The sequence below is a fragment of the Dysidea avara genome, chromosome 4 (genome assembly GCF_963678975.1).
Source record: "Dysidea avara chromosome 4, odDysAvar1.4, whole genome shotgun sequence".
Lineage (NCBI taxonomy): Eukaryota > Metazoa > Porifera > Demospongiae > Dictyoceratida > Dysideidae > Dysidea > Dysidea avara.
In genome coordinates, this window is record NC_089275.1 from 32,283,090 (window position 1) to 32,306,546 (window position 23,457).

The window sequence follows — 23,457 nt, forward strand, 5'->3', positions numbered from 1 at the left end:
CTCTAAAAGGTGACTTCTTCTAGTTGAACTCTCTACAGGATGATTTGTTTGCAGCTGAACTCTCTACATGATGATTTCTTTGTAGCTGAACTCTCTACAGGGTGATTTGTTTGTAGCTGACATCCCTACAAGGTAACTTCTTCTAGCTGATCTTTCTACAGGGTGATTTGTTTGCAGCTGAACTCTCTACGTGGTAGTTTCTTTGTAGCTGAACTCTCTACAATGTGACTTCTTCTAGCTGAACTCTCTACAGGGTGACTTGTTTTTAGCTGATCTCTCTACAGGGTGACTTGTTTCTAGCTGAACTCTCTACAGGTGATTTGTTTGCAGCTGAACTCTCTACATGGTGGTTTCTTTGTAGCTGAACTCTCTACAAGGTAACTTCTTCTAGCTGATCTTTCTACAGGGTGATTTGTTTGTAGCTGAATTCTCTACAGGGTGATTTATTTGCAGCTGAACTCTCTACAAGGTGAATTCTTCTAGCTGATCTCTATACAGAGTGATTAATTTTTTTGCAGCTGAACTCTCTACATGGTGGTTTCTTTGTAACTGAACTCTCTACAGGGTGATTTGTTTGTAGCTGAACTCTCTACAGGGTGATCTGTTCGTAGCTGAACTCCCTATAAGGTAACTTCTTCTAGCTAATCTTTCTACAGGGCGATTTGTAGTTGAGTTCTCTACAGAGTGATTTGTTTGTAGCTGAACTTTCTACAATGTGACTTCTTCTAGCTGAACTCTCCTTACAAGGTGACTTATTTCTAGCTGATCTCTCTACAGGGTGACTTGTTTCTAGCTGAACTCTCTACAGGTGATTTGTTTGCAGCTGAACTCTCTACATGGTGGTTTCTTTGTAACTGAACTCCCTGCAAGGTGACTTCTTCTAGCTGATCTCTCTACAGGGAGATTTGTTTGTAGCTTACCTCTCTACAGGTGATTTTTTTGCAGCTGAACTCTCTACAGGATGGTTTCTTTGTAGCTGAACTCTCTACAAGGTAATTTCTTCTAGCTGATCTCTCTACAGGACGATTTGTTTGTAGCTGAACTCTCTGCATGATAGTTTCTTTGTAGCTGAACTCTCTACAAGGTGATTTCTTCTATAGCTGATCTTTCTACAGGGTGATGTGTTTGTAGCTGAACTCTCTACATGATGGTTTCTTTGTAGCTGAACTCTCTACAAGGTAACTTCTTCTAGCTGATCTCTCTACAGGACAATATGTTTGTAGCCGAACTCTCACATGATTGTTTCTTTGAAGCTGAACTCTCTACAAGGTGATTTCTTCTAGCTGATCTTTCTACAGGGTGATTTGTTTGTAGCAGAACTCTCTACAAGGAAACTTCTTCTAGCTGATCTCTCTACAGGGTGATTTGTTTGTAGCTGAACTCTCTACAAGGAAACCTCTTTTAACTGAGCTCTGTACAGGGTGAATTGTTTGTAGCTGAACGATCTACAAGGTAACTTCTTCTAGCTGATCTCTCTACAGGATGATTTGTTTGTAGCTGAACTATCTACAAGGTAACTTCTTCTAGCTGATCTCTCTACAGGGTGATTTGTTTGTAGCTGAATTTTGTATAGGTGATTTGTTTGCAGCTGAACTCTTTACAGAATGGTTTCTTTGTAGCTGAACTCTCTACAAGGTAACTTCTTCTAGCTGATGTAGCTACAGGGTCACTAGTTTGTAGCTGAATTCTCTACATGGTGGTTTCTTTGTAACTGAACTATCTACAAGGTGACATCTTCTAGCTGATCTTTCAGCAGGGTGATTTGTTCGTAACTGAACTCTCTACAAGAAAACTTCTTCTAACTGATGTCTGAACAGGGTGAATTGTTTGTAGCTTAACTCACTACAGGGTGATTTGTTTGTAGCTGATCTCTATACAGGTTACTTATTTCTAACTGATCTCTTGAATTCTGTTCAGGGTGACTGCTCTATTAGGATGACTGCTCTATTAGAGTATCTTGATCTCGCACTTGCTACTCCAAGTTGGATTTCGTGTTATAACTCCGTGGCTTTAAATCTGATTCTTGTACACCATTGAAGAGCCTTTCTAAGATGATTGCTCCATCTGTACAGTGAATTTTAAAGCATTACCCCAAGCGGTTTATCTGGTAGGCGTGGCAAGTATTCGTTTTTTATTAGCTAATCTCGGTTGCGTAATTGTTACACACTGTTGGTTTTGTTGTTGTATCTTCCTGGTTTTTAGTTCGATTTCTTTCAAACCACAAAAGGTTTGAGGTTCAATAGTTAACCTATTCACCCACCGATTTTCAACTTCTTCCCATACGCGGTTTACTCTGTAGGCGTGACAACATATTGGTGTTATTTTCTGTGCATAATCGCTCATAACTCTTTGCCTGTTTATGGTATTCCAGCCAAAGTTGGTACCGAGATGCGCCTTTATACCACCCTTCTGTGTGCCAAATTTCAAGGCAGTCGGATAACGCATTCGCGTTTTATAGCAGTTTTTGTAAGTGTGCAAAAAAAGGAAGAAAAATAAGAAAAAAACAAAACGAAGAAACTAAGCCAATTTTTGAAGTCGCATATCTCAGGAATGCCTGAAGCGATTTCGCTCAAATTTGGAATGTGGAGTACTGAAGTTGGAGGGAATGTACACAGCCAAATTCGTCTTGTTTCATCAAGGCAGCACAGAGCTATGGAGATGCGAAAATTGCATTTTCTTTCTTCCTGTCAATATACTCACGGGGTTGCGCGCCGGCTTCTTGGGCCGCACGACACACTACCGTGTGTCTTGATTAAAGATATTATAATTATGTGACTGGATTTGCAAAAAGGACTCTTCCACACACATCCAATTATATAAACACAAAAAACTATAACTTGCATTTCATGAAACATACGAAATAGAAAATTTCTCCATCCACTAAGCTATGATGGTGCTCATTACTGACCAAATTTCAAGTCAATAGCCTTTTCCAATCTGAAGTTATAAGTCATTAAAATTGGTAAATTGTTGGTTTATTGGAGACCTCTTTTCGCAAATCCAGTCTCATAATTACTGTATCTGAGTGTGAAGTTACAGTAGTACGTACTGTGATTTAGTGACATAAGTAGCAATTAAATATGCTTTGAGTGTCTAGCTATGTAGGTATGTTAATGAGATGGTATCTTTAGTAGTCATTCTTTAGCTGCAGTGTTGACAAAGCTATAGAATAACTAGGTATTGTACTTGTCACTTAACTAATAGGAGATTATCTCAATAATGGGGGATTGCCTTTGCCATGCAGTCCAACTAAAATGGAAGAATATCACTGTGAAAAGGCAGAAGGCCAAGGTATATAACATTGTAAAATGAAGACTGGTGGCTTAGAAATGGCAGCAGTATGCCAATAGAAATTGTAGTAATAAAGTATTGTATACAGTTTCTTGGCGTTTATTAATAACATTTTAAACACTAGCTTTCTTTAAAAACTGCCAGGGCCACTGACATGGAGGGGGCAACTGGGGGAATTTTTCCCTGGGCCCCACTTTTTAAGGGGCCTCATAGCTGCCCCATAGCTACAATATCCACTTACAAAAACAAAAGTACAACAGTGTAAATCTTCCTTGTAGACTTGAAGACACAGGAACCCTTAGTAAGATACTATCTATGTATTAGCCAGCAAGCAAGCTAAATAAGTAATGAGTATATTCTATAGGTGCAGCAAACCATTACTTGTAATATCTTATAAGACGCCTATATAGAGTATGACTTGTACATCAAGACTGAGATACTCTAATAGAGCAGTTATCCTAATACAACTGTTAGACAAATATTCAGTTTTAGTAGGCTAGCTACTCTAACAAACCATTAAAATTAGTCTTGCATATGGTATAGTGTTTAAAAATTTGTGTCTATAAAAAATATGCAAGCTTGAGATACCCTAATAGAGCAGTCACCCTAATACAACAATAGTCATTAATAATTATTATACTGTAATAAACTATTGGAATCACTCTCATATTCGATCTCAGAGAGTCTATAATTTTCAAACTTTTCCTGGGGGCATACTTCCAGACCCCTTAGGTTAGCATACTTCATATACTGAAGGTGTTATCTAGTTATATCAGTTGTTGGGCCTCACGTTTTAAATTTTTCCTGGGCCCCCTAAATGTTCTTAGCGGCCCTGAAAACTGCATCCAATTTTTTAATTGTTTTTATCTAAAATATTTGTATAGAGATTGCCATTATGCAATTGTCTATTCATATTTCATTCTATAGTCAAGTTAGAGTTATCTAAGGCAGCTAATGCTTGTGTTTAACTTTTTATCTTTTTCTATAACCATTGATAGGAAACCATGGCTTATGGGCTTCCATATTACTAATCAGTCTTACATTAGGCTGTAAAATTAACAAAGAAACTGTTCTCAAACTGACAATGTAGTTCTTGGCACTGAATTTCTGTTTGGTACAAATCTATGTGAAAATCTTCAACTCATGGTGATATTACTAAATAGTTACATTACGTATTTTGTTGATTTCACAGCTATGATGTTTTATAACCTCAATCTACTCATGTGCATGTACTAACAGTTTCCTGAATTTTGTCACAAACATCTTGCACATTGAAGCCATTCTACAAGAGTGTTATTGCCCATGTACGTATACAACATATTAACTATGGAAGCACCTATGTAACAATAAGGGCCTCCTTAAAAAGCTTCCACTAAAAATAACTACGTATTGGTAATAATATTGTTAAGGTGGTTATTACTATCTTCTTTGTTATATGCTGGAATCATGTGTACAGGTAGGAAAAGATGCTTTGATAATGTCACAGTTCAACAGAGAGGTGATCGTATTATTCCACTACAACGCCAAGTAATTGTTCCACGAGCCAATTTCACTTGTAATGGTAGAATAACTGGGATAACTGGTAGTATGGAGAGAAATGAAGCTGGATTAACTGGTCCTTATTTGCAAGTGTGGCATCCAACAACACCCGATAATACCATATTTGATAAAGTGGGTGAAGTTCAGTTACTAGAAAATGAAGTAGTTCAAATTGGTATTAATATTACTAATGCATACTGGTTATGGAATGTGTCTCTTAATGGGAATGACAGAATTGAGTTTGAAACTGGAGATGTGATTGGATACTATCACCCATCTGATTCAAGTTATAAGTTGTTGAATATTGCAACTGAAGGATATATAGCTTATGTCAACTTTTCAACTAATGCATCAAGCACAATCAACTCAGTTGATTCAGACATTATGGCAGATAACCGACAACCATTAATACAGTTTGCAATTGGTATGAATAATACTTTGTGCAATTTCTTTTCTGTATTTTAGCTACATGTGCTCATCTATACTTGTAGACATCCGATGTGATATCCTATCAACACCATCCAATGGAGGAATATCATGTAGTTCCAGTAGAGTAGGAGTGGGTTATGAGGGAGACACGTGTAGTTTCACATGTAACACTGGTTATGAGCTAACTGGTAGTGACAATAGGACCTGTCAGAGTAACAGAATTTGGAGTGGTGAAGAAGCCTTTTGTAAACAAAGTAAGGATATATATTTAATTGATTTGCAGACTTGAGGTGACATTATAATGAATGTATAAATCTGGTAACACAGTTCTGTGTGGTTGGCTAAATGTATGTACCACATATTATACAGATAATTGTATCAGCATCATTTGGGGGGGAGGGGGGTGTATGTATAACATAAAGCACAGCATTGATCCTTGATAAAGCTTTATCAAATTTAAAACTTATGTGAATAAAATAAACAGAGTCTGTGCAGGCTAGTGCAACTTGCTGAGCTAACCCGACCATGTTCACCTCACAACTCAAGCTGGAATTATGAACAGTATTAAGGGTTAACTACCCCCATTAATACGCCATCTATTTCTTTTAGTCTGCCTTCCCCATCCTTGCTCGGGCTGCTTGGTTTCTACTAACTTAGTCATGCTGTTGTGACAATCTGGTGCTTCTGGATGGGCCCAGTAAAGTGGGATGTGCATATATGCATGCAACATTCTGTAAGCATGATATTTTTGTAAATCCTAAACCCTTTCATTGGCTTTCAGTATTCTTCTTTACCAATTTTTTCATGGTACTAAATGCTCACCCTCTATCCCCCTCTATGTATGATGATGTGTACATGTATGAAATGGCAACTTCAATGAAAACCAATTTAATATTAATGGTAAACAAGGAGTTTATTTGTACACAGTATAATTTATTTTGGTTGCTTACAGTGTAAATAGCTTTACACAAGTGAAGTGAAGTTCATGTGCATACTACAAGATGCTGGGAATAACTATTATTAAAAACCTTATATATACAACAATTTTAAACATTATGAAAGGGAGAAAATGGCTAGTTTTCACTCAATAGAGTATGTACAACAGATAGTCACACCTGTGAAGGTGTAACACACCATGGACTTTGCATAGACCATTTCAGCATTGTCAAACAAGAAGCTGTATCCCGCAATGTGCCCTTATTGTATGTACAAGGTATGTATATGGCAATCCAGTAGGGCATCAAATGGCTTTTGAACAAAAATTGAAAACAAGAGTTTAGAAGAATTCTTGAGAATTTGTTTGCTGCATGGTTTTTTAATTTCTGTGCATCCCTCTCTGCTAGATTATTGCCAGATACACAATGCTTAATTTGCATTCTTAGAGCAGAAATCGTAGAAAATTTAGTGCTAATGAAACAACCATTATCACTTACAATCATCTTTGAAGACTATGACTTTGACACAGCTGTGGGTATATTTAGATGAGTCCCATTAAACTTTAGTTCAGGAAATCAGTTATTTGTTAACTTTTGCAACCAAATATGAAATCTGTATTCACAACCTGCTTCACCCATATTTCAAACTAACGTAATTATAATAACTTACCTGGCTGAAAGCTTAACTAGGGGTCTATTACAACTTTCATTTCTCACACACCAGCTGGTTTTAATGCAACTGTTTACAGTGGATGTCAACACATGCATGCATACACGCACGCACACACACATCACACACACTGCACACACACACACACACACACACACACACACATGTACACACACACACACACATGTACACACACACACACATGTACGCACACACACACACACACACACGCACACACACACACACACACCACACATACACCACACACACACACCACACACACACACACACACACACACACACACACACACACACACACACACACACACACACACACACACACACACACACACACACACACACACACACACACACACCACACACATACACCACACACGCGCACACACACCACGCACATACACCACACACGCACACACACACACACACACACACACACACACACACACACACACACACACACACACACACACACACACACACACACACACACACACACACGCACACACACACATGCATGTACATGTTTGTAGTTTGATGCATAAAACTACAAACCGGTAGCTTTGGACATGCCACATTATATTATGTACATTTATTCCATTTTTGTGTTGTCAGATTTTAAAGAGTTTTGTCACATGTTATACAGTAGTAAATGTTTTTGATTTTTTGCTAGTGCACACCTACTAAGATATTTCCTTATACTGTAAGCACAATTTGTTTCAAAAAGGCACGGAATATAATTTTTAGTGTTAGCTTCTAATAGGCATGTGTCTACTATGCCAGATTAATTTTGGGAATCATAAAGTAGTAGGAAATATTCTGCAATAATTGGATGAGTTCCAGGAATAGTTGGCGTAAAATACTAAGTTCTATTTGCAGTGTAATACAAAATCCTTTTGAAACATTGTAAACAATAGAGTAGTCAACTTAGAGTCTGTAATTGTAATATAGCAGTCACTTTTATAAACCCTTAGGAATAATTTTGAAAATGATTGGTCAATAACCAGAAGCAATAAATGGAAGAATTTGGAATACAGTGGTCCCTCAATTATCCGGCCATTAATTATCCAAATTTTCATTTATCTGAACTACGGAAGTGACTGTTCTATTAAAGTATTTTATCTATGGTGTGTGTTCTATTACTGTATTTGTACAGGCTCTGTATATAAATGAATGGGATTCCAATATCCCAACTTTTTGATTATCTGAACACCCTCAGGGCCCAATGAGTTTGGATAATCTGTAATATAATACAGTGTGCTTAGGCCTAGCTTCTATTGATGACAGAATTCCATATCATTATGGTGTGTACAGGTTGAGCTGAATCCTAAAAATCAGCTAAAAATTAGAAGTTGATTTTTTCTCAAGAGAGTAAACATTCCAGCCAACCAGATGGTTAATGGTGACAGCAAAGATGTCAGCCACAGACATGTACAGTTTGGCTCCATTACAAGTTCAGGAAAGGGCTGTAATAGACACTGTATTTTATGGCTTCCACATAGGAAATGTATGGTGAAAATTTTGAATGGCCATAAATATTATGTCAGACATTTGAACAAAAAGATTTTGAAAATATTTTAAGCGGGTAAAGCAGTACTACAAGTGTTCCAAACTTCAAGATTGTATGTAATTCCATCCATGAGTTATTAAATGTGACCCGGTCTGCGAAAAGGGCTCTTATAGCCTTTCCAATTACATATATATGGTAACCCATAATGTGACTGGTGAATATGGTACAAGCCTACAATTTGGTCACTCAACAACCCTAACCTGGCAGTAGCTGTGGGTGTAATTACATGGCGATAGCTTTAGTAGATTAGGAGTTATGATTAGCCAAACATGGATAATTGGAAAGGCTATAAGAGCCCTTTTCGCAGACCGGGTCACAAATGTTTTTGAGGATTCAGCTCAACACGTACATGCTATAGTACTTCCATAGTGAGGTTCCCTATTATTGCAGCCATAAACTTTAATGTTGATGAAATTCCATGCACAGGCAAAGGGATTTGCTTTCAAAATGTCACAGTTGAACAAAAAGGATTTCGAAGTATTCCACCACAACGTCAAGTGATTATCCCACGTGCTTACTTTGATTGTAATGGTAGAATAACTGGTATAACTGCTAGTATGGACAGAACTGCTGCTGGAGTAAATGATCCTTTTTTGGAAGTATGGCATCCACCAACACCTGGTGGTGATATATTTGATAAAGTGGGTGAAGTTCAGTTAATAGATAATGGAGTGGTTCAAGTTGGTACTAACACTTCTGACACATACTGGTTATTAAACATGTCTCTTAGTGGGAGCAACAGAATTGAGTTTAAAATTGGAGATATTATAGGATATTATCAACCCTTTGACACGCGCTATCAAGTGTGGACTATTGCAACTACAGGGTTCAGAACATTTGCCAGAATCAACACTAATTCATCAAGTACATTCAGTATAGTTAACCCTGACATCAGTGCAGACAACCGACAACCATTAATGCAGTTTACCATTGGTATGAGTTACTCTTATATACTGTATTGTATGTTGCAACTATGTACATGTTTACATCATAGATAACAGACAGTGTATTTATACAGTATAAGAAAAATTCAGTATCTTCTCTGATTTTGAATGTTTTGTACCTCTTTGAGGTATCAATTATCAGAATTTACTGCTAGGGTAAGCAAAGAATTTATTGAAAAGAAACACATTACATAAAATGTGTGCACTTCATTTTGATTTAATATAAAATAGAGAAGGCTTAGTAGTGTAATTTAACTAAAGTTGAGTATTGTTGCTTACTTATTTATTTTGCACTTAAATGTGTAGTTATTTTGTTTGCCACTTTCCTCCTCTTCCTACTGTAGGACAATGTGTGACACATATGAGTTTGTGTTTTCCTCTATATCGGGAATTGAAGATTATTTAACTTATATTTATACTTTTAATTCAATTAATATTTCTAGGCTACATATATTGATGTTTGGATGAACATATTAGACTCATACAAGTACACAGAAAAATCAACTAGAGTAGGGACCATAGCACATCGATAAAAAGTACTGAAATAAGCTGGAGTAGTGCACGATATTAAATCACTGTAAAACAATAAGAAGTGTTATATATCCCTACTGTGCATTTCTATTATGGTATCTTGAGCACAGTAGGATATAACCCTTCTTATTGTTTTACTGTGATTTAATATCGTGCACTACTCCAGCTTGTTCAGTACTTTTATCAATGTGCTATGGTCCCTACTCTAGTTGAAAATTTCAATTTTTTCTGTGTACTTGTTTGTTAACAATAATTATTATAACTGGTGCGCCCCAATTATCGTCTGAAAGTGATGTATCCATTACACTTCGTTGTCGGCTATTTCCAACCCATTACACAGCACTTCAGATCAAGAACTGTTCGAAAACCGCCTCTGCAATCCATGCATACCAAAAGAAAGAAATGGCACCGCATGCCCCAGTTATATCAATTATCATCTGAAAAGTGAAGTATCCATTACGCTTCATTGTTGGCTATGTTCAACCCGTTACATAGCAGTACGAATCAAAAGCACCTCTGCAATTAGAGTAGCCACTATGAAAAAGATGGACGATTTCCATTTTGAAGGGAAGCCATCACGTGCTACCACCAAAATGGCTCTTAACGCTGTCAGCAAAGATGAATGGGACACAAAGGAGGACACTGGTAAGTCCATGAAGAATGCACTGTATGTACTGTGGTATACCGAAAGTCACCTCTCGGGTTGAAGCGATGCCGAACAGTGAAATAATCAAGTCTGTAGTCTTAGCCATTATCAAGTTATGCTTGTCTGAAGGAATCAGTCAGTTACTTACTTACTTACTCAGTCAGTCAGTAGAAAATTCCGTTAAATAATTTTTTTTTTAAATTCCGTAGCAACTTATTGAAAGTGTTTCAGGTTGATTCCAAAGCTTGTTTGGGCTTAGTTTTACCTAACCAATACTACCTCATCGTTGTTTGGGGAAAGTGAGGCTGGTTTTTTGGTGATATTATTTCATGGGCCATGCCTACTCCTTTATGGTCCCTACTATACAGTACTATCGTACTGTATGATACTGCAAGACTATATAATGCACCATTGGCTACATTTTGATTCCTAAATATGTATATACCTTGACATTGCAGATTACACAACTTTATATATATATATATACACATGTAATAGTTGTAACACACTCATGAGGTTTGTATCTGATTTGTAAACACGACACTCTAGGGCCACAGGACCGAGGGTGGAGTTGGTTACAAATTAAATACAAACTGCATAGGTGTGTTCTAACTGATTTGTGGTACGGGGCATGCGCAGATCAAAGGCACCCATTTGTAACACGGAAGGAACAAGAAACAAGGTTAATTTGGCTACCGCTAAGCGCTGTGTAGAAGGAGCAGTTTTACTCAGTAGTTGCTTTCTTGATAGTTAGTTTATTCATTGGTAGCATGTTTGTTATGCTTGAGCACGATGTGCCATCATCGATCCCAATCACTTCAGCCATTGTACTGCTTTGCATCATTTAGACGGGTGTAGCTGAAGTATCTGATATTCATTGTTGAGTGGTACAGCAATATAATAGTCTTGGTTAGCTTAATTTATTGGCGAATGAGCATGTGGTATACAGATACGACTCAGCCTAGTGGTTGTACTGCTTCCCATTCATTCAGATGAGTGTGCAGTGTTGTGTGTTCATTCGTTCCAGAGTTATTTACCTCCTTTTCAGTCCTTGGCCTTGTATTGTGACTTCCTGTGTTGGTCTGGTGTTTGATTTCGTTTGAAGTCTTTGAACTAATTGTTGGCTAGACTGTGTGGCCAAAAAGGAGGTACTTAGCCATTTTACAACTGATTTGTAACACTGGCGGCAGCCTATGATCTGCCCACACACCATACTACAAGTAATATTTATACCACGAGCATGAGTGCTTTGCCAAGTACATATATACTTGCCCGAGGGCTGCAGGCCCAAGGGCAAGTGTGTATGTATATACAGGCAAAGCACAAGTGACAGTGGTATAACTAATATGTTCTACTTTAGCATGTAGACTCACCTAATTGGTGGTTGTTATACCCTTCTATTATATAGGGAACCAAGTAAGCTGTGATTGTGGGATTAAATTTTGCCAAACAAGCTATGATTGTGGGATTCAATTTTAATACATCAAACAGTAGTTTGATTTTACTTTTGCTAATAAAGGCATTTTAAGAAACTAGTGTTAATCATGTTTCTTTAATTACTATATTTACAAAAGTAAAAAACAAACTACTATTGATGTATTAAAATTGAATCCCACAATCAAAGTTTGTTTGGCAAAATTCAATCTCACAATCACTGCTTGCTTGATTCCTTATATAAGAGAAGAGAGATAACAGTATAACATCCACGAAATCTAATGATTTCTGGATATAGTGTGCACTCCTATTAGGTGTGCAATGTCTCGAGTTAACGAGATCTACACACTGCCTTAATGATATAATTATATGCACTGGTATATCTCGTTAACATTTTGAGCCAGTGCAATATGTGACATATGTGCACTGGCTTTCCTTTGATCTGAAGTGTGAAAGTGGTAGCTATATGTATTAGTTATACCACGGGCACAAGTGCATATATATCAAGCAAAATACAAGTACCCATGGTATAAGTAATATGTGCCATGTGGGTTAATCACCTACACGTGTGGGAAACTGCTGGCGTCCTTCACGAGTGTATTTATATTGGGCTTTGTGAATTTCGATAGTGGACACTGGAAACAGCTTAAGAATAATGACAAGACATTGCTGTGCTAAGGGTTCAAAACGTACACACAACAATACAACCATATGAAAAGTTCGATTGTGGGTTTATATAGTGAGCAAAGAAGACACAGGACATCCAATCACGACTTGATAATTATGGTTTAACATTGTTATAAGTGCTCCCAGGTATTCACTGTAATAATTGTGAGTAAATTATAAAATTACAGTCGTGCATGAATACCACTTCACTACCAATGGCTCAATCTATTTAGAGCTTGGTACATAGCATCGAGACACAGGACATCAGAATGTGACTTGATAATGATTGTTTAATGCTGTTATAAGTGCTTCCAGGTATTTAGTATAATAATCGTGAATAAATTATATCCATGAATAAAATTACAGTAGTGCATGAATACCACTTCACCTCTAATGGCTCTAGCTTGGGTTATGTAACATCGAGACAGGTGTCTACAACTTATCAAAACAGTGTTAACAGTTCGATTTCAGTCAAAGGACTACTCAACATGCTTTGAGAAACTACAAAGAAACCTAATCCCACAATTGATTTTAAGATGTGTGACTATATAATGGCACAAAGAGATAGTAAAGGACATAAAGAAATGTGAGGATTACTTAGAATGGGTTAATGTGATATATGCACACCTAACTGTGCAATATCTTGAGTTAACAAGATATTATATGCATTGCCTTAACAAAGTATATGCACTGTTTACAGTGCGCATATCTCATAAACTTTATGAACCGATATATATGCACTGGCTTTCCTTTGATCTGAGGTGTGAAAGTACACACATATATACTTATATATATTTTAAGCGTAAGTACCATTTAATGTGTGTTGATAAATTTAAAGCAAGCAGAAATTTTGGACTATTATGATCATGAGAATTGTCTAGTTGATTCTTATAGCCCGGTTGTACTCTCTGTTTGTATTATGTTTGTAGACATCCGATGTGATACCCTATCAACACCATCCAATGGAGGAATGTCATGTAGTTCTGGTAGAGAAGGAGTGGGTTATGAGGGAGACACTTGTGGTTTCACATGTAACACTGGTTATGAGCTAACTGGTAGTGACAATAGGATCTGTCAGAGTAATGGAAGTTGGAGTGGTGATGAATCTGTTTGCAGAGAAGGTAAAGGAACATACAGTGTATCTCAGCATATTTACCTAACAATGCAAATGTTTGTGACTTTGTATGGGAAAATATTTGGGACTTCATGACAATGGTCATTATACAAAAGTAAATGCTTAATTCAGGTGATCATTAACACACTTTCTACTGTTTTAGTATTTGCTGTACAAAACTCACTTAATCATTTTACAGCAGTGTGTTGTATGATAGAGTGAATGTTAATCTTACATGTATGCACACCTTTGTGTAGGTGTATAGACTATCTGTTTCAACTGTGGAATACATGTATCATTGCATAAAGTTTCAAGTAAATCTGACAGTATTTTTTAGTGCCACAGTACTAAATCATAGGGATCACTGAAGTTCATACATGCTTTCCTTTAAACAGCAAATAGTCTCATGTTACCTTCAGTAGTATTGTTTGGGTACCGCTAAGAGTATATAATGGGGAGGGAGAGTGTTGAACTTCACTATATGCTGTGAAAAAATTAATGAACCTGAACCTGGCACATACCTTCATTTCTTCTCCTAAACATTACCACTGTTGATTGCTCAGATTTAACACCTTAAAAGTTTTAACAGGTGGTCCACATGAAACTGAAATTCCATCTAGATGTTCACTTTCTCTAGTAGAACTGTTGAGGCAGGGGATTGTGACAATGATAAAATCTTGACCATTTTTTCCAACCATGATGAAACCTTGACCATAATGAAACCTCAATGTTTGTTTTCCAGATTAGCTGATTGGGTCTTTCTTTTTGCATGGTGAGTTCCTCTGTGTGATGTGCAATACTTTTCTCAAGTACACCGTTCTTTCACTCAGAATTACATACAAAAAGTACACCCACTACACTTATAATTGGTCACCAATCAATGCAAATCACTGAGTCGTTTGAACGATGCTATATGTAGGACTTTACAGGCTCATTTTTCACATCCTGTAGCAGTTCGACACTATATTATACTCCTGGTACCACAAAGCCCAAATTCTCCTTTAAAATAACCCTAAAATACTTCTGATAAGGCTTGCTTTGAATTTTTGAAGGTTTCCTTTCTTAACTGAATTTCTACTGATTTGGTTGGCTGGCTGGATGGATGGCCGACTGACTGGATGGCTGGCAGACCAACTTATTTATTTACTAACTGGATGGACAAGCATATCTCGATAACTGTTAGGCATAATTTTTCGACCCTACATTTCAGCATGTTGTACAATGCATGTACCATGGACTTATCTTTGTTGATTCATGGTTAGCATGTCAGTAGCTTAATATAGGTGTATACAGTCTACAATATACGGTACAGCTCAGCTACAAGGTAAAAGATTCATGCATTATGTGCACGGTTTGCACATGTTTCATGTGCGTTTTACCTACATGTTGCCTTCAAGATGCTTCCACAGATTTAACTGGATGCTCCCTCATTTTCCAACAGTTCTCTGCCATACAATTACACATCTATGTACATTATTTACTATAAATAGCTATTGAACTGCATAGCTACATTTCTACTGAGTGTACGCACCAGTAATTGTCCACACTTGTCACACTGTGCCTCCAACAGTTTGAATAATGAATTTCATACAAATCTGGTAAAAGAGCAAACCTACAGACTAATCCTCATATACATAAAATTATGCAGATATTTGGGTTACTACCATAGCTCAAATTTAGCCTCTGTGGGAAACTTGGTTTCTCACTTTGTACTTCTTTCCATTAAAGATGTTCATTCTTTGTCTATGTATGTGGTGATGGCAGCACTCCTCTAATCCGCATCTGTGAATTCAGTATTTCATTTTTATTTACGACAGTATATTTTCACATGGACCTGTTTCGTTTTTTCCAGCAATATAGTTTTACAGTTCAACAAGATGACAGTACAAACTTAATTAAAGTTTTGGATGTTTAATTTCTTGTTAATTATGTCATTCACCCATTGTTGTCCTGTTGGGATGCACTATCTGGCTGGAGCTCTTCTTCAAGTGCCTCACACAGTCTGTTGATTGTGGAACTGGTTTGGTGAATGTACAAGGCCTCGACTGCAATGGAGTCAAATAATTTTATACCTTGTTTTAGTGGCCAAATAGTAGTAAACATCTGTATACTTGGGTAGGAAAGATTTTGGGGGCTAGACAGGCTGTGTCCCTCTGAAGACCTCTCAAATTAGGCCAGAGAACATGAGCCGGTATCTCTAACCAGCTTTCACCCAAGTATCCCGTGATGATTCGATTGACTATTCCTTGGTACAAAATGGTTGGCTATGCATGCTGTGTGGGACTGTGTATTAATTGCAAAGACAAATAGTAACAACAAGGTAAATTCATCAATAACACATGCAGGAGTTACATGGCTATGTTCAAACGGGAGAAGTTATGTGGTTATATTCAAACGGGGAAACTAGCTGCCTGGATAGCTTGGCCAGTTCATGAGGTGGTGTCTTTATGTAGTAGTGATAGGCATCACTTCGCCGACATCCTAGCATCTTTATGTAGGCATCAGGAATATGGGCCTGTACTGCAGAAGTAACTGCTCCAATTCTAAAACTGGAGTATTGTAGTTTTTGCTATCAAGGTGACAGGGGGTCCAGTAGTGCTGCAAAAACTTAACGCGTTAAACCACTTCCATCTTTAGTAAAAAAGAGTGAACCAGGTTTATTTTCCCGAGCCACCAAATATGGCAGTATGCCTAAGACTGGGAAGAAAGGGTAATTGGTAGTACCCAAGTAAATATTCACTTCTCTCCAGAAAGGGTCGGTCTTTGATTGCTTGATTGTCACTCGTAAAATGCAAGAGTGATACCGCTTGTCCACTGAAATATCTGAAAGGGACAAATGAGAGGAGTCTTCATAACTATACTTGTCTGGTATGGTAAACTCTCAAACTCGCATAAACCCAAAAAAGCCAATGCAGCATGCTGCCCACAGCATAATATCAGTGTATGAGTGAGGTTCCTGTGACAATGAGTTTTCATCTGTTGCATTATGTGAATTGTTAAATCCTTGTGGGGTGAGATCCAACTTGATGCTTCTTTATGCCCCTCAAAACTTGTTGAAGTCACGGTGTGATCTGAAGGGGTTAAACTGCTTGTGGAGACCTGGCTGACACATGTAGATGTCTGATAGTGGCTAGATATTCCTTGATTGCGATGTATGAGATGTTGCTTGCATCTAAGTGGGTTGCAAACAATACTAGATTGGAATCAATTGATTTCACAAAGCAGCACTTAAAACTGTACAACAATGAATCTTTGTTGCTCTGCAGTATATGTGTGTCTTGTACAGGAAACCAGGCCTTCTCTGAATAATTCATTGGCCAGACTTTGTAGGTGAGTAGGGCCTGCCACTGGCTTGGACACCCATGTGAAATAGTCTAGAAAGGTAAAGTATAGTATTTGGTAAATATCAGTAGTGTTAATAATGTATTTGTATAAGAATACAGCAAATTATACAGTGTATTGGTACAGGCATAATCATACGTACACAGAGTAACTAAAATACCAGTTATTGGCAATTAACCTGTGGGGAACACTTTATTTTGTTCATGGACTGCTTCAAACAGTGGAGGAATCTGTTGAGGTCCAATCAATCTTTTCTGGGGCTATTAGACACAACAGTGGTGCTGGTAGTGATTCTGGAAATGGTGACAATTATGGATACAATTGTAGGAATTTCTGTTTGGTTCCTAGACAGCATATTGGCTGCACTGTTCTGCACTCCGGGGATGTGTGACATATGATTAGAGATGTCAAATAATGCCTGAAAGAACCACAGGCGCCTCAGTAGGTGCATTACCATTAGATCTTTGGAGGTATCTTTGTTGATGGTCTCCACAAAGCTGAGGTTGTCAGACTGGAATTCAGTACGTGACCAGAGAAAGTCTATGTGCCACCAGCAACCAGAAGTGTAATCACCCCACTAGTTTGGCTTGCTCTATTCAAAGAACACCCTGATCAACTATTTGACAAATCTATATATATAAAGCTGAAAAGTTGTCTGTCTGTCTGTCTGTCTGACAGTCACGCTGCTTACTCACCAGACTTGGCGCGAATCGACATAGTCTGTGCTGATAATGAAGCGCTCATCATCCGCCTACTCTAAGATTGTTATCACGAGTTCACGCGTGCTTCCGTTCGGTCTCTACAGCGCGTAGAAGGCCAAGGTGTAGAGAAAACTTGAGCAACATTCCTTTGAAAACCACAGCACATACTGTTCAAGTGGTAGAACACCTGACTAGCGTGTAAGAGGTCGTGGGTTCAAATCCACATGTTGACAGATTTTTTTCTTTCTACTCAGTACCTTTTTGTGAACACCTTTTTAAAACACTACTTTTAGCTCATCACATCTTGGCATGCAAAGCACGTATCGAGGCGGGACTTTAGCTAAATTAAATGCCCATCATCTGGCAACTCGAGTGTTGTTGTAGCAAATCAATACGTGCTTTTGTTGGCTCTTTATAGGGCGATGGAGGCACTGGTGTAGGGAAGGATCACTGAAAAGTTGAGCTACATTCCTGTCAAAACCACTGATAAACAACTGTGGCGATTTGTGCACCTCCCTTAACCCCAATTTATTATAACCAGCCAGGGTTCAATCCCCGCCTAGGTCATAACTTTTTTTTCACTTTTAGGGCCTTTTTGATGCACCTTTTTGCTCTATCTGTTCCATGCAAGTCTTCATCTACAAACTCTTGTGATCAGTTTTTCAGCACTGGCACTGAATTACCTCACATAATAGGGACTCTTATAGCACTTTTGGGACAGGGCAGACAAATTACCAACATATTTGTCCATCTGTGTGTTGGTCCAGTGTGTTGTATTAGAGTAGGTAAAAGCTTCTTTCACCAGTATCCAGAATATCTACATCTTTGTTTTAAGCACATAGGTGTGCACTGACATGAAAAACTGTTTGTTCAGACTTACCTCAATACTGCTGTAGTAATAGGCAGCTTGCATGATTGAACAAATACTACTGTGCATCTGAAAAAAGATTATACTGGAACCATGCAGATCCATAGTTTACACCGAGGAACTGCATCTGACCTGGCACAACTGTTTCATTATCCTGCTTACATGCTTTCACTCTAAAGATTCATACATTACCTTATTGGTCAATTACACTGGAGGTGTTTCAAAACTGGGTTTTTGTATGGCAAGAGGTTATGTGTCACTGCAACATCAGAACTGAAAGTGCATAGGACAAGTTCTGAACTTTTGCTTGCCATGCAGTAACTATAACTGCAAATTGTGTTGACTTTAAATTATGCTCGAGTTCATTTCTCTTTGTGACAGTCGGTAAGGTAAACATCAAAATGTAGAAACTGAAACTGTACCATGTGTACACAACCTGTATGTAATGTAGGGTATACTGTATACAATTGCCTTAGCTCGCATGCAGTTTAACTAATTAGCTAGCCTTGCATGCATGCTTCACTATAAATTATTATGTACTGCATAAGGATCATGTACTTTAAAGCACTATCGACATACATGCTACACAGCAAATATAGGACACTAATATTTATGCTTAGTTCCCAATATATTAATTATTGTCGCATTAGTTCTCATGTAAAGCAGCAAAGGTTTTGTTTGTTCTATACAGCACGTTGAAGTCACTGGTAGGGAAGATGCACTGAATAATTAAACTACATTCCTGTCAAAACCACAAACAATAAACTTTAGTGTTTTGCATCATTAATGACATAAAAAAACCTCATGCTCATTAAAAAATGTGACATCACCATGGCTACATTAGCAGTGCTGGTGTTTAATGCTTAGTCCCTCTTCGTGGCATTAAAATGTTTAATGTGGAGATGGTCCTGCACATTGGGCAGGTACCAATGCTAGTTCTTTATAACAGGGATCACAGATGGCTTTAGGATTGGCTTTATTCATCCTATAGCAGTCTGGCATCAGTAATGAAGAACCTGTATGGTGCAGTGCAGCATCTGGGGTTGTGAATAGAGGTGTACTGTAGGTGTTTTTGGATGTACCGATATCCGATATTGATGCCACTAAAAGAAACCTATAACCAATAGTCGATCCGATATTTGCATTATAGTTAAAAGTGTACATTTACCTACCCTACAACAACAAGTGCATGTATTCATTGCTATACTCTGCCTGTGGTGATATGCAACTTGGGGTTCTATTGTGCAATCCAGACAATTAGACACCCACAAACATTTTTTATGAATATTCATATTTCTGTATTACACTGCATTCTAATCGCTTTAATATTGCTATTGTATATATATCATTAGCGATATCGATCCTCCTGCTGTTCTGTACCGATACCAATATTGGTAAAAAATTACCTATCGGTCGCCAATATTGTAGCCAATCCGCTTATTGGTACACTTGTGAATCATTACCTCTCAGAAGAAGTGTCCCAGTGTCGTGTTGTTGGCACATTCACTCCTGACCTAATTCCCAGTGCACATGTTAGCAGGTTTGGAGTAATACCAAAAATTCATCAGTCAAACAAGTGGCATCTAATAGTGGACTTATCTCATCCCTCTGGACACAGCATCAACAATGGGATACTCAAGGACCTCTGTTCTCTGACAAACATAACAGTCAATACTGCCATTGAATAGATAATGGCACTGGGCAGGGGTAAACTGCTGGCAAAGATAGACATCAAGAGTGCATTTCGCCTTCTCCCAGTTCATCCTGCCAACCATCACCTGCTAGCCATGAAGTGGCACAAACAGCTATACATCGACACATGCCTTCCATTTGGACTGCACTCTGCTCCAAAGCTATTCAATGTCTTAGCAGGCTTGCTTTCATACGTACTGGAGCATATGGGAGTATCACCAATCATGCACTATCTTGATTTTCTCACTCTGGGACCACCAGGTGCCTCCACCTGCCTTTATAATCTGCAAGTCATCAAGGGAGCATGCCAACACTTAGGTGTCCCACTTGCAGTTAAAAAGGTGGAAGGACCATCTGAATTGCTTACTTTTCTAAGCATAGTACTGGACACGAAGAACATGGAGGCACGCCTTCCTCAAGATAAACTACACCTCATTCACTTGCAGGACACCACATGGCTAGTCAGACAAATAGCTAAGAAGAGGCAGATACTCTCTCTTGTGGGTTTACTCCAGCACGCAACCAAAGTTGTGAAACCAGTTTGGACCTTTGTGGTCCGGATGTACAAGGCAGCAGCTAGGCTAAAGAAGCCTCACCATGCTACCAGGCTTAGCAAAAGCTGACTTGCAGTGGTGGCATCTATTTGTCATGAACTGGAATGAAGTAAACTTCATCACCAACTGCCCCTGGCAGGATTCAGTGTCATTTGATCACTACATTCAAACCGACACATCTGGTCACTGGGGATGTGGAGCATGTTTTGATGCCTGATGGTTGCAACATGCTTGGACACCCAGATGGACTGAAGTTTCAATCATGGCAAAAGAAGTGGTACCCATAATATTTAGTTGTGCAGTCTGGGGCCCTCTGTTGGCCATGGACACACCTATAACATAAATGGTCAAATCTGCAGGAGGGGCAAGAGCGTTCTGAATTGGGGTTCTCATTCCATTTAAGGTATATAAGACTTGATGAAATAGAGGAGGTACCATTGAAAGGCTGTTGAAGTGGTCTGTACAACAGGGGTTTGAATGGTACATAGATGAAAGAACCTCCAGTTGGTTGGCACTCGGGGAAAGCCATCTTCCACATAGTGGTATCAATGGATGACCATTCTGGGATGGTGGTAGCCGAAGCTTTCAGGTGAAATCATCTGTCATGTGTAACCCAGCAGCCTTCCTGGGAGTTAATAGATGACTGAATAATGAAATTCTGGTAGCCAATGAAGTCTGGGATTTTGTGGAGTTCTTTGAGGGAAATTGTTGCCATTAATGTCCCAAAACACATAATATCAGTGACTTCCTTGGGCTTCTGTTTATGGCCTGTTACTTGATCATCTGCTGTGTATTGTAGTCACTCTATAGTACAAACAAGTCACCGTGTAGCTGGAAAGTTCAGCAACCAATCAAAAACACCACTCTGTAAAGAGTTCAGCTATACAAACATGTTATAACTCTATAGTAGTGTTGTGAACCTGCAGACTGTAAACAAACAGGTTATTGGGTAGCCCATAATTGGATATTGACCGGTTATTGCCACTATGGCTTCTTCACACTTTGATGTACACCTTGGGCTAAATTTTAGGGAGGTGCCAGAGAAGCCAACTCAGTACATGCACACCTTTCACATACACTTTAAAATATTTTTAACATTGTCATAATATTTTTAACATTGTTACAATAACTGAGACACTAATACACTAAGTTACAAGTCAAAAAAACTGGAGCCAGTCAAAAACGTACAGTGTACTGCTCCTGCACTTAGTGCACTACTGGTTACAAGAAGAATACTTCAATACTATAGATTACTAGTAAGTGATTACTGTTACAAGAATGAAAAGTAACTATAAAGTGTCAAAACACTGGAATCTACTGTAGATTTGCAGTCACTGCAGCTGATCAACACAATCGTCACATTGACAGTGTTTCTTCTTCCTGGCATATGTGGCTGCAAGGTGGATTGGTTTCAAGTTACTGTTCAAAAATACAAGTTTATCCACATTACAGGGATCAAGTGCTGCTCTTCTTTCATTTACAATAATACCACTGATGCTGAACAGACTTTCAGAGGGCACTGATGTGCAAGGTAGACAGAGATATTTTCTAGCAAGTTTATTAAGAATGGGATATATTGACCAGTGCTCTTTCCACCATGAAAGTGGATTAACTTCCAAAGCAACTTGGGGTTCAGCTTTGTACCTTGCTAACTCTGCTTGAACATTATCTTCAGTGGAGTTGTCAATTGTAGTGCTGCTACCAGGCCCCCCAAAGTTGTCCCCTAGCAACTTTCTCAGTGGATGAATTTTTTTTCTTTTTTAGCAGGAGGTGTTTCAGTTTGACAACTGTCAACAATCTCAATATCATCTGAGTCAGTTGACAGTTCCTCAAAAATCGGAACCATTTCTTCTTGTAAGGTACGGTACAGCTCAACTATAACTTCATCATATCACGCGTGAACACGCATGATCCCACCCCATGTTAGTACGTGGCTCACGTACCTCACTTCTAGTGGAAGCACGTATGTGGTCTAGAAAGTCTCGTGGAAACATGCAATATTCTCGTGGAGTATACAGTGGAAAACCAGCAAACCACAGTGAAATTGTGTAAAACTGATACGCGTGCCACAATTTAATAGCTAGTACGCAAATAATCTTTGTACATGTAAGTACGTACAGTAGCAGACAAAAAAATGTTCCTGGTTTCTGGCATTTTACAAGCTTTTCTGTTTTGGCTAATATTTAACAAGTGCATTATAATGGCTAGCTAGTTCGAGAGCTAGTTCATGTGTCTGTGCTTCCTACTGTATGTGCGATTAACTAATAGAGTCTTCGAGAGCACCTTCAGTGGGACTGGCCTGCCAGAGAAGACAAGGCTACCGAAGATGTGATGTCAAGCTGGACTGAAAGCCTACACGCATACAGTGTACAAGCATAACAAATATATAACACACTATAAAAATATTTTGTATATCTACGTATATACGTAACTTTCCAAGTTGTCTAGCTATATAAGCGATTTGTGCCGAACGAGTTGGCACTGGCAGGCGTTACTTAAGTTTGGACAAAGTA

The 23,457-nt window shown here is 38.3% G+C and overlaps 1 protein-coding gene across 2 annotated transcripts in view; it reads left to right on the forward strand.

Annotated features, from left to right (window-relative positions):
• The window catches only part of LOC136254701 (uncharacterized), a 111,826-nt gene that overhangs the window by 37,321 nt on the left and 51,048 nt on the right, over positions 1-23,457 (forward strand). For both annotated transcript variants that reach the window (XM_066047439.1, XM_066047440.1), the window contains exons 7-10: positions 4,748-5,254; positions 5,322-5,513; positions 8,879-9,385; positions 13,603-13,794. In XM_066047439.1, coding sequence (XP_065903511.1) covers positions 4,748-5,254; positions 5,322-5,513; positions 8,879-9,385; positions 13,603-13,794 — 1,398 coding nt within the window. The remainder of the gene's footprint in view (positions 1-4,747; positions 5,255-5,321; positions 5,514-8,878; positions 9,386-13,602; positions 13,795-23,457) is intronic.